Genomic DNA, 16,902 nt, shown 5'->3' with positions numbered 1-16,902 from the left:
AGTAACAGCACTATGTGATAAATATTATCACATACCTGTCTAGCAGCAGTGATTTCAGTGTAAAGCAAACGGTCCCACCAAAGATGATGGCTTTTTTAAAAATCTACGGTGATGATTGCATCTGTGACGAGAAAAATCGAACGCACCTGTGATGATGAATCATTCACATAGTTTTCATCGTCCAATGAATGTCGTCTTCTCAGAGCCCATGCCCTTTGCGAGCTTCCTCCGTTTTCTCTCTCTACAAACTTCCTTGCACTTTCTCTCTCTAAAAAATTCTCTCCCTTTACTCGTTCTGCCAAAACTTGTGTCTGCTGATAAGAGGCTTCTCAGTCTCTCACTATCAATAGCTTCATCAGGTATCATCATTTTCACTTCTTTATTTCATTTATATATATATATATACATGTGTGTGTGTGTATATATATGTATATACAGAAATTGATTTCTTTTGTTATGTTCAGCAATGGATTGTCAATCACCTTGTCGTCTGGTATTATGTGGAAAATCATCTACTGAGAATGAATTAGCTAAATCTTTGAAGAACAACGCTACTCTGAAACTCCCTGACTCTGCCGAAATTTCGATTATTTTGCATTCGGAGACTGAAAAACCCTTTGAAAAAGAATGTTTTCGGATTGATTCATTTATGAATGCTCTTTCAACTAGTCGCTTTGGTCGATTCCTTATTTGGTCGTCGCGATTGCCTTCAACCCATGACATCGTTTCTCAGTAAGTGATCACAAGTTTTGAACTTTCTTGCATGAAAATTAAATTCAGGAATTGATTTTTTTAGTGTTGGGCAGCAACTTTTCAGAGCTTCCAATTGGTGCAGTGTGTGTTGCAGATGTTCAATATAAAGGGCGAGGTTCGAAATGATATGCGATCTAATACAGTGTGTTTTGTAGTTGAATATGGGATTATTTGAATTTTTTGTAGTTATTTGTAAGGTGTGATTTTGCAGGCCGGTCGAAGAATGTGTGGGAATCTCCGATAGGGTGCCTTCTGTTTTCGTTTACAATACAAATGGAGGATGGCCGAGTAGTGCCTCTGGTGCAGTATGTAGTGTCTCTTGCTATGACAGAAGCTATAAAGGATGTTTGTGACAAAAACGTAAGTGGTTACAATCATATATATGATGTATTAATCTTGTTATTTAAGCTGAAACAACGGCTTCATCATTGAGGCTTCATTGAGCAATATATGATGGATTGAAAATTTATAGATACATTAGCTACCTTGATGAAACAGTAAACGAAAATTTGAATTTTATAGTTGTATGTGAAATATTACTATAATGTAGGAGAAGCCATGCAACTAAATAAGAAATAAGTGAGCTTATAGTTATAATAACTATCTTCTTGTAGCAGATCACAAAGTGCATTCTAAATCTCTTCTACAGTATTGCATTACATTACATTCAAGCTAATAGATGACTCCAACTATTCCACAGCCGTGTCATTGTAAGAAAATTCTCATCCCCCTCATCGGACCTTGCACTTTTAATAGATGGGGATGCAGATAAAATGTACTCGAACTTCTTTCGAGAAACCAAGGGTACCTTCATAGAACGTGCGCTTAACAAGTAACTGTTTCAATTCAGTTTTGCTCTTGTAATCTGTATATTCAAGCTGTCCTTAGAAGAACGTGGTCTAACTTTGATTTTAGTAGCCTTAGGCATTGTTAGAAACCAAGTGTACAACTGCCTATTAAGTCCCCCAAAAGCAACGTTAAGTACAACAAAAGTAAATAAATAAACAAATAGATAAATAAAAAAGGAAAAAACTATTTTTTTTTTCTCTCTCAAATACTCCAAAAACCAGCACAGATGTATGACTATCCAGCAACCACATAAACAGAACATCGTGATTTGGAAAGCATACACGGAAATAAATGTCAGTAGGAAAATGAAATAATACTAGTAAAAAACTTAGGAACCAAGTTCAGAAACTTCCAAAGTATAAAGCAGTCAACCGGAGTAACAAATACATCAACTTTTGTAGCTAATGACAATCCAAATTCTGAGAAAACAATCAACTTCTTCCGAAATTTTTTGATCTCGTATGCACGAGAGTTAGAATTTTGGTGTTTAAGTTGCTTCAAAATCCTGAACTAGCACCCCAGAAGGTAAGCATGTGACAGCAGCAAAGATCAACACATATGGCTGGTGACTGGGTGTCTTATAATACAGTACGACTGTCTGTACAACTATAGGGCTTTGGAGCCTCCTCTTGGAGTTTGTAAGTTGTTTGGGAAAGAGAAGAAATAAAAGAGCAAGAAGGGAATAGGAAAGAAGAAAAATACAGGAGAAAGAAAATGGATGATAAAGTTGATCCTCCCTCATGTATGATCCTATCTTGCACATAGACAGAAAAAATTAGACTGAACAGGGTGAAAGAAATGAAATAGGAAAAGAATATCCGTAAGACTTGAATCCAAAACCTCCAAAAATCAATGCTCTAGTACAATGTTTAAGAACCTGATATGGTGTGTAGAGAGAGGAAGAAAACGCATTGTGAGAGCAAAAAGATCAGACTAGGATTGTTTGTGTCTATTTGTATTTTTACTTGAAGAAGTAAAATAAGGTACAATATTGCCCCTCATTATATATCTCAAGAGCTATCTATAGGTACTGCTTATGTAAGCTATTTGCCAGGCATGAATTGAGATTCTTCTTGTTGTACCAGATAAGGGCACTTCAAAAATAAGATCTTTAATACATTTTTTACTGAGATATGGAAAGTTTTCCAATTACTAAGAGGCCAGTTTCCGGTGCAGCATTCAGAAGCTGTGTTCCAAAGCTGTATGTTTATGGTGCATGCCCCATGCTCATGTCGTATACAGACAATACTAGGTGGCCATGTAAGTTATGTAACATAGATTCACACCAAAAAAAGGATTAAGCTAGAACTAAGATCAACCACCAGATTTTTGTGGAATAGAAATTGATTTACCCTTTTTTGTTTGTTGCAATCTTTATATGAGCTGTGTAAAGCATATATGATTATCATATTGTGACTTCTACAACTAATCATAGTTATTGAAGTTTAGATGGTGATTTTCATTATTGTGTAATATAATTTTTTTCAGGGCGTACCACATCTTGATGTTAGAATAAAGTGGCCAAATGATCTGTACTTAAATGGCCTTAAAGTGGGAGGCATACTGTGCACATCAATCTATAGATCAAAGAAATTTAATGTCAGTGCTGGTAAATGTCTCCTCCTTTTGATATCACATGCAAATCTCAAATAAATATGCTTCCGCATTCTTAAGTTGAGCTGAATATTTTATTCTTAGTCTTTTTTCTCTTTTTTTTCCCCTGGTAATTTTGGCTGTTACTTAATTTTTTAGAGTCACTTGCTTAGTGTATAGTCATTTGTATTTTCATATCAATGTTGGGGGCCGCATATTGAATTTTTAATCTTTTCATGTTTTTGCAGGAATAGGCTTGAATGTTGATAATGAGAAACCTAGTTCATGCTTGAACTCAGAGCTGCAGAAATTGACTTCTGTTGCTTACCAACTACGGAAAGAAGATATTCTTGCAGCTTTCTTTAATAAATTTGAGAATATTTTTGGTCTTTTCCTTAATGAAGGTGAACTATTGTTCTATAATCATTCTAATGTCTTTATAATTATAAAATATCTTTTTTACATTAGTGGTCCAGTTTTTTTTCTTCCTTTTGAATGTCACTTAAAACAAGCAATTCATTCTTTTTATTTTTATGGATTTTAATTTACTTTAATGGTTTTACCCAAGCAGCATTAAGTATATTAAGATGACAAATCAGAATTAAGCAATGTACAGATTGATAGAGTCAATCTGTCTGATCCTATTGATTGCCACGTGTATCTTTAATGGTTAATAGGCCATAGCAATTAGCATCAGAGGACAATGCCCAGCTTGGCTGACTTGGCATTGTGTGCAATTATCTACCGTGATATAATTACCTTATAGTGCAAAAAGCCCCGTGAATCATTATTCTTCTGTAAGCTATGCAATATTTGTACTACGTTCTTTTTTCTCTACTTTGGAGTCACTTTCATAAACCTTTGATTCAGTATGACTTGGGTGCTATTATCTCTAAATATTATACTTTAGTGGTTATATTTGTAATTTTCATTTATTTGTAAACGTAGTATAATATTGCAGAAATGAAATGCAACTAATTCTTACTCTAACCATAGTGTTTGGCTCATATGACTTAAACTCTATGGAGACTTCAGATTATGTTCGAGGAAAATTTTGTTGCATTAGGAAATTATTTTTCTTTTAGTATGGGAACAGAATTTAGAGGAACAAGGGGGCAATCAGAAAAGTAATTTAAAAGTTTAGCAATTTGGATGAAAAGTTTTGTTGAATAAATGTAATAAAAAAATCTTTTTCCGCAGGGTTCCAACCACTTGAGGAGTTGTACTACAAGACATGGTTACATAGGTAATGACTTGGCTAAAAAGTAATCCCTAATTATTCTCTCTCAATATTTATGTCTGCATGCTTTAATTCCATGTTATGAGTGCATGAAAATTTTCCCCTTAAAAAAGAAAAAAATAAGTTTCTGCCCCTTCATGTTGCTCCTTCCATACCATTATATTATTCATTAAAAATTTATGCATTAATTCAAGCTTTCTTCAGTCTTCTCCAGGCTCTTCCATTGTAATAATCTCCTGATGTATAATTGCAATTAGGAATTAATGCAAATATTTGCTAATCCACCATGTAAATTTTTTGAAATTTGTTGAGTACAAAAACAAACGTTGCAGTCAACCATGAAAAATGGAAGTGGTGAGTTTCAAAACTAGAATGTTACATCTTAATGAAAAAAATGAATAAATCTTCTCTTAATGCAAAGAGTCCTCGTCTCTTTAGCAACTTTAGAAGCCTTACCTGATTTTCTGATTTCTTTAATTGTTGCTTTATTAGGGGTACCTAATAAATGTGTGAGAAACACTGTGAATTCATAGGATAGACAGAGGAAAGTGCATTTATTCATTAGAACTGTTGAAACTTTAATTCGTACATTTTCTTTCCCTTAATGTTGCACATTGATTCACACACACCACCACTTGCATTCCACTCTTAAGTGAATCAGCTATTCCCGGATTTTTTATTTTATTTTTTATATATTTTTTGTTTCTGGTAGGTGATCTGACTTGAAATATTATAAAAAGAGGTAAAAGGAACTACATTTAGCAAAAACAGATGCCCTTTGTCATCCCCAAGGATGAGGCAAGATCCCCAAAAATCTCCCAAGTAGGTTAGACTGCCTGCTCCTAATCTGTATTTTTTATAGAATTTGTTTCTCAACAGCTAGCTTAAGGCCCAACTGAATAGGTTTTGGCAAAAGAGATATAAAAGCAGAAGCCATCTAGAAGTTAAAATGGTCTTAAAATGGGCTGCTCCTCGGCCTCCTCTCCACCTAAAACTCCAAACTCAATATTACTAGATCCACCAGTATCCAGTTTTCTTTCTCCTGAAGTTAGTAAGATGGAGAATAAAGGAACATTGTATTGCTAAATTATCTAGGAATTATTGTTTACTTAAACAATATTGATCTTCCATTATGGAATTGGACCATTTTCACCCCACAGTGGAAAACTAGAACAATTGATTTACGGCGCACTGTCAAACACTCATTATGAACTTCTTTTGTCTACAATTAAATGAAATATATTCCTTCCAAAAGAGATCTTTCTGATGTTACAGGGAGGGAGTCACCAGCAACGTTGGAATTTAATCAGTTTACCTCCATCCCTCGGAGGATAATGTTAATGACAATGTTTCTTTCAAGATTATGTTCTCATTTTGGTGAGAAAATTCACAGTTAAGCACATTTTCTACATCGCCTTTGACAAGATATGCAAAAGGAGCTTTTTAGAAAAATCTTCTTAGAATTAGCAAGTCTTAGGTATGGAGACACTGCAAACAGCAATTGCTGCAGAAAGGCATGGCAGGTGAAGCCAACCTCACTTGAGATTCCATTTGCTGCTCATGTTAAAAGATCTTAGGTGGGGGATTCCACATGATTGTATCTACTTTGCTGCTTGGAAGAATATCAATCTGCAAGTATAATATATAGTATTTTTGCATTACTCAAAATATTTATAGATTGATAGCATCACTGTGCTGCCAATAAGAATGGTTAAAATGCTTCTACTGTCAACAACAGGCATGTCATATGCTCATATTTGTACATATACGTAGAAACAACTTCTTATATTCTCATGTCATGTTCCAAATCTTCAAACATTTGTAGCCAGTAATCTACATGATTGTCATATATTTATCAGATTCGTGATTATAGCATATTCTCTTATGAATAAATTGAAGGTTCACAATTCTGTTCCATTTCATGGATGCAGTGGGCAGAGAGTTATTGTACAGGAAATGATCGAGGATCAATTGGTAGAAAATGTAGTTACTGTTCAGGTGAGACAGATTTCCTAAACTTGTGATGGTTCTGTATGGATAAATTAGGCATAAAAACACGTATTTGCACCGTATGTTTTGGAATTTTGGAAGGACTAGTGAACTGATCCAAACTTGTGATGCCTTTTTTCCCAGTAATAAAAAACTTGTGATGTCTTGGTTCTCTGGTCAGTTAAATCTTCACTTTCTTATTTTGATTTGTGATTTATAATTTATTGTGACAGAAAAGTTTGACCTATTCGTCTTGCATGACGAGTATCATATATTTTTCTAGAGTAAGGAGGAGATAACAGACTATTATAAAATTTTGAAAAGCCAGTCAATGAGCTATGTGTTTGCATGATTTGAGCTGGTATTCTTGTCAAATATTTGGGACTTTGAGGTTCTCCGTGCACCAGGACTTTATAAAAAATAAAATAAAATATTGACAAAGCATATTTTTACTGAATATTTGTATTGTTGCTTGTGAATTTAACGGATTCTAAGAAAATGGACAATGAGATATCTAAATTTTTTTGATGCAGGGTTTAACATCTTCAGGATATTTATTAGCTATTGGTGATGATGGCCAAATGTGCGAGCTTCACCCAGATGGCAATAGGTATCTCATTTTTGAATGGTGTTTTCAGATTAGATATATGAGTGGCTATTATCCATGTGGGTTCTGGTTACCGTATGACCCCACTTCCATGTCCCAACTTTATGCTTATAGCAATAGCCAATTTGCATCACATAAAGCATGGCATAGTTCCAGCAAATTAGATTAATACTGTCTCTATTTATGCATTTTTATGATGCAATAGTAGTGATGCTAGTGATGAAGTCAATGTGAATGAGAAAGTGATGTAGCTATAATTAAGAAAACAAACTAAAATTTAAGCAAATAAAATGCTCAAGATTTGCCTCAAGTACTACATTAAATATAATGTTTATTGCAAAAGGTTTGAGCAACACAATGTATATCATATTGAAAATGATGCAGGAGGGAAAGAAAGAAAAAGAAAAGAGAAAGGAAAAAAGAGGAGTAGAGGAGAAGAGAACAAAGGAAGCTTCTGATCTACCCATTACTCGAAGGCCTTATGTTTACACAAATCCAAAGATAATTACTACTAAATATAATTTAATCCTTAAAAATAAGAAGATTGGAAATAATCCTAAAAGTATCACTATCCCAATTCCATCGAATAATCTAGGACACACGCACACATGAGTGTATATATATGTATGTATGTATATTGCCGCTTGAAAGCATAATCTATTGAGATGTGAAGATAGATTCAGTGAATGATAGTTTGATCTAAACCAAAAGGAAAAGTTTATTAGTTTGCATATTTTGGGTCCCAATAATCCACAGACAGACAGGTAGAATAGGCTGAACAAGGGAGAAGATCAAATTAATGTCTTTACAATTAGTGATGTGTATATGATTAATATATTTTTTGGTGATTCAAAAAAACTGGAGAAATTAGAACTTCTATGGGAAGTAAACCTTAAGTTGTGTCAGCAAGTTTGAACTTCCAGCCTCTAATATAACTATACAAAGCACGGCATTAAAAATGAAACGAGAACACATTCATGTAAATGAAGTGAAAATGTTAAGATGAATTGTAGGAATGACCAGAAGATTAAAATTACTAACAAGGGAGAAATTAGGAGTGACACTTGTTACCGATAAAATTAAAGAAAGGGGGACTTAAGGTGGTATGAAAATATACAATGCAGACCTATGTATGTAGTTTGTATAGAAGTCAAAATTGTAACGACCCAAAAAGATACCAAAATAATAATAATAAAATATATAAAATTTCGGCATGACCTCCGCAAAAAAAGTCCCTCTACAACCTGTTGAAATACATAAAAATGCAATGGCCTCACTAGGCCTTAAAACTAACTTATCCTATCCCAACGCACAATACAATTATTACATCACATTCCCAAAATGATTACATTTACAAAATATTAGAGTTCTATTACAAAATATAGCAAAAATAAAATAGGTCTCTAATCTTGTCTAAATTTGTGGTGGATCGTCATCCGTCACTTCCCTTCCGTGTCCTGAAAAATGTTAATACTAAAGGGGTGAGCATAAGGTCAATAGGAAGTGTCTAAGACACACTTCTTATGACCCCGTGAATCCACGTATAGAATAGAAAACAAGAGAACGGGATCATACTATATCGAGAATGTATACCATAACCACAACATCCAATATAAACACATATACCGTCCAAGTCACAATCACGCCATGTATGCCAATGAAGTGCAATGCCATGCTCATGTCGTTCCCCATTTCCTAAACATTTCCATTTCAACATCCAAACCGTTAGTGTAATCCGACCCAAGACACCTCCAAGACGTGACAAGGGAGGGGTTGACTAGTTTTTCCCTGACCACATGGCACCTCCATGGCGTCGTTTGGGTAGCTCAACCACACTAGAGTCTCTCTCTAACTCCCTCTAGATCACACAAACACCACGGACCACTAGGGGCCTCCTAGGCGTCCGGGTTTTCGCAAACTCCTTTAGAAAACATTTTCCCAAAATTTAATTTCCTTTATTTTGAAAACACTTTTCCCATTTCTCTTCCCAATGAATGCAAGAATGCTCCATGTCTCAAATCATCAATTCAACAATAAAATTTTCGCACATACTATCCAATATATTTTATTTTATTTTTTTTTCAAAACACATAACTCATGCTTTCAATCAACATCAATTTAACTTGGTAAGCATTTAAAACACAAATTTAACTTCACATAAGTATATATAATCACTACACAAGTAACAAGTAGTCTTGTGTTCCATAACTGACATTTAAACTAGTTTTGCAAGAGATTATACAAATTGAGCATGCTTAACATCAAATTAAACAAGAAAACTCACAAAAGCACAAGAATTTATGTATTAGAACACCCCTACCTCAAATTGTAGAAAAACCCTCAAAATGGGTCTCAAAACTCAAAATCCTAGGATGCACAAATGTTGAAATTACTTACACCCGCTTGTGGATCTCGCCACGCTCTCCATTTTGCCGCAAACGACACCAAAAAATATCGAGTATTGAAGGAGTAATTAAGAATTGAAGATTGGAAGCCAAAAGAGAAAAGAAAAGTCTAGAATGAGGGGGCAGAGAGAGACCAATGGGAGGGGAAGAAAAGAAGAAAAAAATGGAGACCAAGATGTGGTCTCATAACCACTTAAAAAGGGGCGGTGGGTCCCACCAATTTTCTTTTATTTTTCTTTTTTCTTTTGTTTTCATTTTACACCACACATATATATATACACACATTTAACAATTTCACAACCTTATATAATACATTAAATAAAATGCATGTGATGCTAATGGACCCAAATAAAATCCCCATATGCAACAATTCCGGTAACAGGTCCCACACGGGACCGTCCGGCCCGAAAAACTGAAAAATGCAAAAATGATTACCTTTGCATTTCAAAGAGTTTTGGACTCAATGAAATGTCCTAATCAACTCATCGACACACCCGGCACACTCCACAGTGTCCGGTACGAAAAACGGCAAAAGAAGAAAATGCCCTTGCAAAAACAGAAAATTCCAGAAATCGGAAAATGGAAAAATTTGGAAACATTACAATCTACCCACCTTAAAGAGATTTCGTCCTCGAAATCTACCCTCCTTAAGAAGAAGGCCCACAACCACACACTTTCCCGAGAAAACCTCATAAAACCCCGATACCATGAACTCATTATTATTGCCTTTGACACCAGACGTCACCAGGCAACCACGCACCATTGCCACAGAAACCCAATGCGGTTACCCATCTCTCACTTCATCATAACACAAGACCAACTAAACCATACGCCTGACAAAAGGCTCCAAAGCCCGAAAGAAAAACGGTCACCAAGCCACCAATTAAGACAACATCCAACCATAACTCATCATTCAAAGGACACCCTAAATCCCAATTCTATACATCTCTGTCAAACTAAGTACTCGCTATCCAACACAGAACTACACCATCACATAATCGCACCAACGACTACCAATTGCGCTATACGACGATCACTATACTTATCAACCTCAAGATGACCAAACAACAATTCTCTCAACAATTGCATAAACATTTATCACCAAATCAGTAAAGCGCACTATCCTGTACCCAGGACACAAATTCTCAAAACAAGATCTTCAATAATCAATGATCGTACCACAAACCTTTTATCGGATACTTGATCCTACGTAACATACCTCGTTACTCGTGACAACCACCTGAATCCACACTGTCACACCGACACAATCCGCAATTCCGTGCTCTCACTGTTTCTGACAAACTAAAACAATCATGGACCTTTGACCCGACATCGTGCTAAAGATAAACTGACTTAGGAGAAATGGTTGGCCAGGCCATTCTCATCATCGATCCGATCTCAACACAGACGTCGTTCCTGTCCTCAGGTCTAAACCTCAAACACAACCCAACATAGTTCTCAAAGCAACCGCGAGATCCACTCTCTAATCAATCCGTCGCTTTACATAACCTCAACAACTATACAGTTACATACCAGTTCTAAAAACCCTAATCATGCCTCAATCATAACAAGCTAAAGTAACACAGCGCCAATATCACAATCATCAATCAACCTAAAAGTTTATCAGTCACCTCATATTACCTACAACAAGTAGTCAACATCATAACATCATTTGATTCGATTCTTATTTCTTCAAAACGCACAATACGACCATCTTATGTCTGAAACCTCAAAACCAATGTCAATCGTCCCTATTATTCCTCAATGAAATCACACAATTACTTTCTAGCCGCTTCGCACTCACACAATACCAACACTTGTCCACAAGACACTGCTCAAATCAGACATCAAAAAAGACACTCGAGTACATGACTCGCATCACATCACTTAATCATCCTCAAGCTTGTGATTCACGACACATCCCTAGCCATCTCCAATAGCACCTTACACCAGAAACAAAATCCCTATTCGGCAATCCGTGCCTCACATTCCACCAGTCAAAACCATTCTCAGAACAAGCACTACAAAACCCAAGACTCCACCTCCCCCCGTGGAAGTGAGTCGACCTATACAACCAAACCTTACCGGTGAACTCTAACAACTTAACAAACCTCACACAGGTTCGTCCACCCACAGACGTGCATAACTCCTAAACGGAGAACAAGACTCATGACAAACGATGTTCTCACCAGGACTAGAACAACGGAAAGGATAACAAACTCCACTCTCACAAAAGACTGAAAACTCGTACCCGAATGCACCCGACACCCTATCACATGCTATTCACCAATTGTCCAACCGTGGACACCCAATCTCATCTGAGATGGAATGAGTTTCCTACACTCAAGGAGAAAAACCAACTGGAAACACATATGGGACTACCGATTCCAGGTGTCCTTGCCACCAATGGACCGTCACACACTATCAACATAGAAACCTCGCATACAACACACCGCGATACTCCTGCTAACCAAAACTAATCAGGGAGGAGCACGGCACACCAACACTAGAAACAATCATAACCCTTCGGACACCGCGTCCCGTTCTACCTAGAATCATTCACTCCCAACCGACAACCTCTACGCCATAAAACGACACTTTACCATCCGCTTCATCTCTACCTACCTAGGTGACGCTACCTCAATCACCGTGCGCACAAGACCCATGACCTTAGTCTCAGCAACCCACTGATTCTTTAAAAGAAAAAGATGCCTACATGGCAATACCCCTCTCTAGTTCTAAAGACTAAGCTGACCACAATTGCCTCAATTGGCGCATAATTCCATCACTTACCTGACAACATACAACAACACTTACAATCCTAAACCACATTCGGATCATGCCTCAAATTGTTCCGCTCATCAGCACTAATTATCACTCCATAACACCTTTACTAACATTCTTACCAAAAGTTAACTCGGACCTCTCATCTCACCGTCACCACCAAGTGATTCTTCCTCAAACGTCCTTAAGACAACACCATTGTAACAAGAAAATGACCATTACGCTCAATACTTCCCACAACGACCACTATTTATCACTAGAAAAGAACATCCATGAGGCAGTGCCATGCCAACAAATCCTCAAAACAAAATGAGCACAAATCTTAGAATGCTCCACACCCATTTGTCTCCTTAAAATCATCAACGAGTCAATCAATTACAAACGCTTAACCGACTACTTAAACAATTCATCCTAAGACAATTAACATGCCTAAACAAGAGAACTTCATAATCTAGGTTCAACACCATTACCTCCTCTCTTCATCGTTCCTCAGAACACCCTTGGCCCCAACAAAAGTCAAATGGGGCTAACAACTAAACTCACAAAATCAACCTCGTCCTAATCGTTCTTATCATCAGTTTACCTTTTCGGATCCTCAAACACTAAACACAATCTCCTGATATCTCAGACATAACATAAAATCCAACTCCAGTCCACAGCTTTCAGTTTCAATACCTAGTCCATTTAGTAACACAGTACTTACCATCAATCATTCCATCCATAACAACTGAGCACTTCAATGGCTTTATATAACCTGCCTTATAGTACAATCCTACTCTACACAACTAAGACTAATCACTATACACCACCTCAAGACTCTCTAGACAGCCATACCAACCTAAAACTTCGCTTATCGACCGAGCCATGCAATCAACTCACCGAGAGTCAATTGCTCTTGGCACACTCTTGTAACCCTCCAAAACGGGAATCACCCCTCAACAAACCAGTCTCTAAAACATACTCTTACTACCCACGAACTGAATCACATCAAACCGTCAATCACCCAATACTGGCATGACTCCAGTCAATGCTTACGTCGCACCAAACCTACTGAGTCCAACAAGTCCCCTCAACCACCTTAACCAACACGGTTCTTTAGACCATACCAGAGCACCCGCAATACACACTTACAACCCATATACCGCATTCCTGACTCAAACAACCTCTGTTACACCTATCACGACCGGTCCGAAAAGAACCTCCGTACCAAACCGCGACCCAAATCACGAACACTAACCCCCCTAAGGTTATACCGTTCTCCCACAAAAACTCCATCTCACACACTTGACCTCCACGGTCACAAAAACCCATACACTAATGCATGAAACTCACACACAACAAGGGCACCTTGCCATGAAATATGAATCTGTCATAAAGTCGTGCTCTAAGCACCGCACAAAATGCATCTAAGAAGATCAGGATGACTATATGCCAAATAGCTCAATCCACGAGCCAGAAGCCCACGCTATTAGTTCGACAAGAACCGGCACCCAAACAACCCTAGAGCAACCGAGCTCCTCGTCTACTCAAGTTAAAACTTACACGACTCTCAATGTCGTGACAAGTACTCCATCGTACTAGCAACCATCCCAATGCTTAACCGTATAACCACATAAGAATAAAGCCATATACATATACAAAATGAATGAAACCCATAATACTACACGAAAAACGTTGACATATACCATGCTCATTACTTGTCACATTAGCATTTAAATTAAAACTGCACACACCGTGCCTACCACTTCTCGTCACCATACTCATACACAATCAACATGCTTTTTTTTTCTTTCACATTTCATTTACACGGTTAGATCATCTAACTATTCCTCGTACATGGCCATGTAACACAAATTTTAGCATTTAAACACGTAAGCATTTAGCAATTAGGCATGCCCTCAATATTGTAAAAATATAAGCATGTGATCACGTAAGCAAATAAACAGGTAAGCAAGTAAACAAGTAGGCATGTCTCTCAAACATTTAAACACTTTAACACGTAGCACATAATCATGCAATTCAACTTCCCCATGCAATCCCAAGTAGACGTCTACCGGTCGTCCTAATGGTATTCAAACCATTGCTCTGATACCAAATTTGTAACGACCCAAAAAGATACCAAAATAATAATAATAAAATATATAAAATTTCGGCATGACCTCCGCACAAAAAGTCTGTCTACAACCTGTTGAAATACATAAAAATGCAATGGCCTCACTAGGCCTTAAAACTAACCTATCTTGTCCCAACGCACAATGCAATTATTACATCACATTCCCAAAATGATTACATTTACAAAATATTAGAGTTCTATTACAAAATATAGCAAAAATAAAACAGGTGTCCAATCTCGTCTAAACTTGTGGTGGATCGTCGTCCGCCACTTCCCTTCCGTGTCCTGAAAAATGTTAATAATATAAGGGTGAGTATAGGCTCAGTAGGAAGTGTCTAAGACACACTTTTTATGACCCCGTGAATCCACGTATAGAATAGAAAACAAGAAAACGGGATCGTACTATACCGGAAATGTATATCATAACCACAACATCCAATATAAACACATATACCATCCAAGTCACAATCACGCCATGTATGCCAATGAAGTGCAATGCCATGCTCATGTCGCTTCACATTTCCGAAACATTTCCGTTTCAACATTCAAACCGTTAGTGTAATCCGACCCAAGGCACCTCCAACGCGTCACGAGGGAGGGGTTGGCTAGTTTTTCCCCAACCACATGGCACCTCCATGGCGTCGTCTAGGTAGCTCAACCACACTAGAGTCTCTCTCTAATCCCCCCTCTAGATCACACTAATACCATGGACCACTAGGCGCCTCTTAGGCGTCCGGGTTTTGGCAACGCTTTTAGAAAACATTTTCCTAAAATTTAATTTCCTTTGTTTTGAAAACACTTTTCCCATTTCTCTTCCCAATGGATGTAAGAATGCTCCATGTCTCAAATCATCAATTCAATAATAAAATTTTCACACATACTATCCAACATATTTTATTTTTTTTCAAAACACATAACTCATGCTTTCAATCAACATCAATTTAACATGGTAAACATTTAAAACACAAAATTAACTTCACATAAGTATATATAATCACTACACAACAAGTAATAAGTAGTCATGTGTTCCATAACCGACATTTAAACTAGTTTTGCAAGAGATTATACAAATTGAGCATGCTTAACATCAAATTAAACAAGAAAACTCACAAAAGCACAAGAATTTATGTATTAGAACATCCCTACCTCAAATTGTAGAAAAACTCTCAAAATGGGTCTCAAAACTCGAAATCCTAGGATGCACAAATGCTGAAATTGCTTACACCCGCTTGTAGATCTCGCTGCGCTCTCTGTTTTGTCGCAAACGGCACCCAAAAATACAAGTATGGAAGGAGTAATCAAGAATTGAAGATTGGAAGCCAAAAGAAAAAAGAGAAGTCTAGAATGAGGGGGCAGAGAGAGACCAAGAGGGGAAGAAAAGAAGAAAAATATGGAAACCAAGATGTGGTCTCATGACCACTTAAAAAGGGGCTGTGGGTCCCACCAATTTTCTTTTATTTTTCCTTTTTCTTTTGTTTTTATTTTACACCACATGTATATATATACACATTTAACAATTTCACAACCTTATATAACACATTAAATAAAATGCATGTGATGCTAATGGATCCAAATAAAATCCCCATATGCAACAATTCCAGTAACGGGTCCCACACGGGACCGTCCAGCTCGAAAAACTGAAAAATGTAAAAATGTTCACTTTTTTATTTCAAAGAGTTCTGGACTCAATGAAATGTCTCAATCAACTCACTGACACACCCGGTACACTCCACAGTGTCCGGTACGAAAAAGGCAAAAGACGAAAATGCCCTTACAAAAACAAAAAAATCCAAAAATCGGAAAATGGAACAATTTGGGAACATTACAAGAATGTAAGAGACTGAGATGCCAACCAAAACTAACAATGAAGTTAAATATAATAGTGGAAATGACTTGTTGAGCTACCACATTCATATTGGATAAATGCAAGGATGACGACGACGATGATGAAAGTGTATGTATTGATGTGATCTCATGCATATATATTATGTCTCCCTCTGTCGTGCAATTTTTCTCGTAGATTTTCTTATCTTCGTAGGGAACTAAATAATATTCTAAAAGAAAGGCTGTTACTTATCATGACATATTAGAAATACATTTTGTTTCTTGTACTTTTACCTTCAAAGCATTAAAGAAATGTGTCTTTTCTTTTTTTTCCTTCCTGGGAATATATTACTGTATTTTCTGACCAAGGTTTTTATATGGTAATGATACGGTTTTATTTAACCTTTGGCAACAGTTTTGACTTCTTCAAAGGACTAGTCAGAAGAAAACTGGCCTGAAGAAGACTCCTCGGCATCGTCCGTTGCATTCAACCACGTTTCACCTGTTCGTAGCAAGAGAATGTGTATCTTTTATTAAATCTTTTTTGGATAATTATAGTTGCCATAAATGAATTTTGGTAAGAATAAAACCCAAGTTTCTTTGACTCGAATGCCTGATTAAAATTGATGCATTTATTGGTAAAGAGAACTTATTCCATCCAGCTTAAATAATAGAGCAAGTACCCAATTATTTATTTAGACTAGGTTTTCTCATGACACAGGAAATTTATTGTCCACTCATGAGC

At 36.7% G+C, this 16,902-nt stretch overlaps 1 protein-coding gene across 2 annotated transcripts; it reads left to right on the top strand.

The window, feature by feature from the left end:
* Positions 1-21: 21 nt before the first annotated feature.
* On the top strand, positions 22-16,828 carry LOC132274580 (biotin--protein ligase 2-like). 2 transcript variants are annotated; one of them, XM_059775895.1, is made up of 10 exons: positions 27-359; positions 465-732; positions 807-868; positions 965-1,113; positions 3,091-3,211; positions 3,444-3,599; positions 4,396-4,441; positions 6,367-6,433; positions 6,958-7,034; positions 16,573-16,828. In XM_059775895.1, the coding sequence occupies exons 1-10, from the start codon at positions 152-154 to the stop codon at positions 16,613-16,615; spliced, it is 1,197 nt and encodes a 398-aa protein (XP_059631878.1). In that variant the 5' UTR covers positions 27-151; the 3' UTR covers positions 16,616-16,828. The 2 variants fall into 2 exon arrangements, 1 of the variants encoding a protein (XP_059631878.1); XR_009470475.1 differs by lacking the exons at positions 6,958-7,034; positions 16,573-16,828 and adding an exon at positions 5,711-6,012 and having other exon boundaries at positions 22-359; positions 6,367-6,434.
* The last annotated feature ends 74 nt before the right edge of the window (positions 16,829-16,902 follow it).

Source organism: Cornus florida, unplaced genomic scaffold (assembly GCF_030987335.1).
Source record: "Cornus florida cultivar Cherokee Brave unplaced genomic scaffold, ASM3098733v1 CherokeeBrave_3.0.0_Hap2_Chr09, whole genome shotgun sequence".
In the NCBI taxonomy this organism is placed as follows: domain Eukaryota; kingdom Viridiplantae; phylum Streptophyta; class Magnoliopsida; order Cornales; family Cornaceae; genus Cornus; species Cornus florida.
This window is presented reverse-complemented; position numbering and strand designations above follow the sequence as displayed.

Coding starts and splice junctions, on each gene's coding strand:
- LOC132274580 (XM_059775895.1), top strand. CDS start 152: ATGATGAATCATTCACATAGTTTTCATCGTCCAATGAATGTCGTCTTC. Junction 869..964: donor TGTTCAATATAAAGGGCGAG/GTTCGAAATGAT, acceptor GTGATTTTGCAG/GCCGGTCGAAGAATGTGTGG. Junction 6,434..6,957: donor AAAATGTAGTTACTGTTCAG/GTGAGACAGATT, acceptor TTTTTGATGCAG/GGTTTAACATCTTCAGGATA.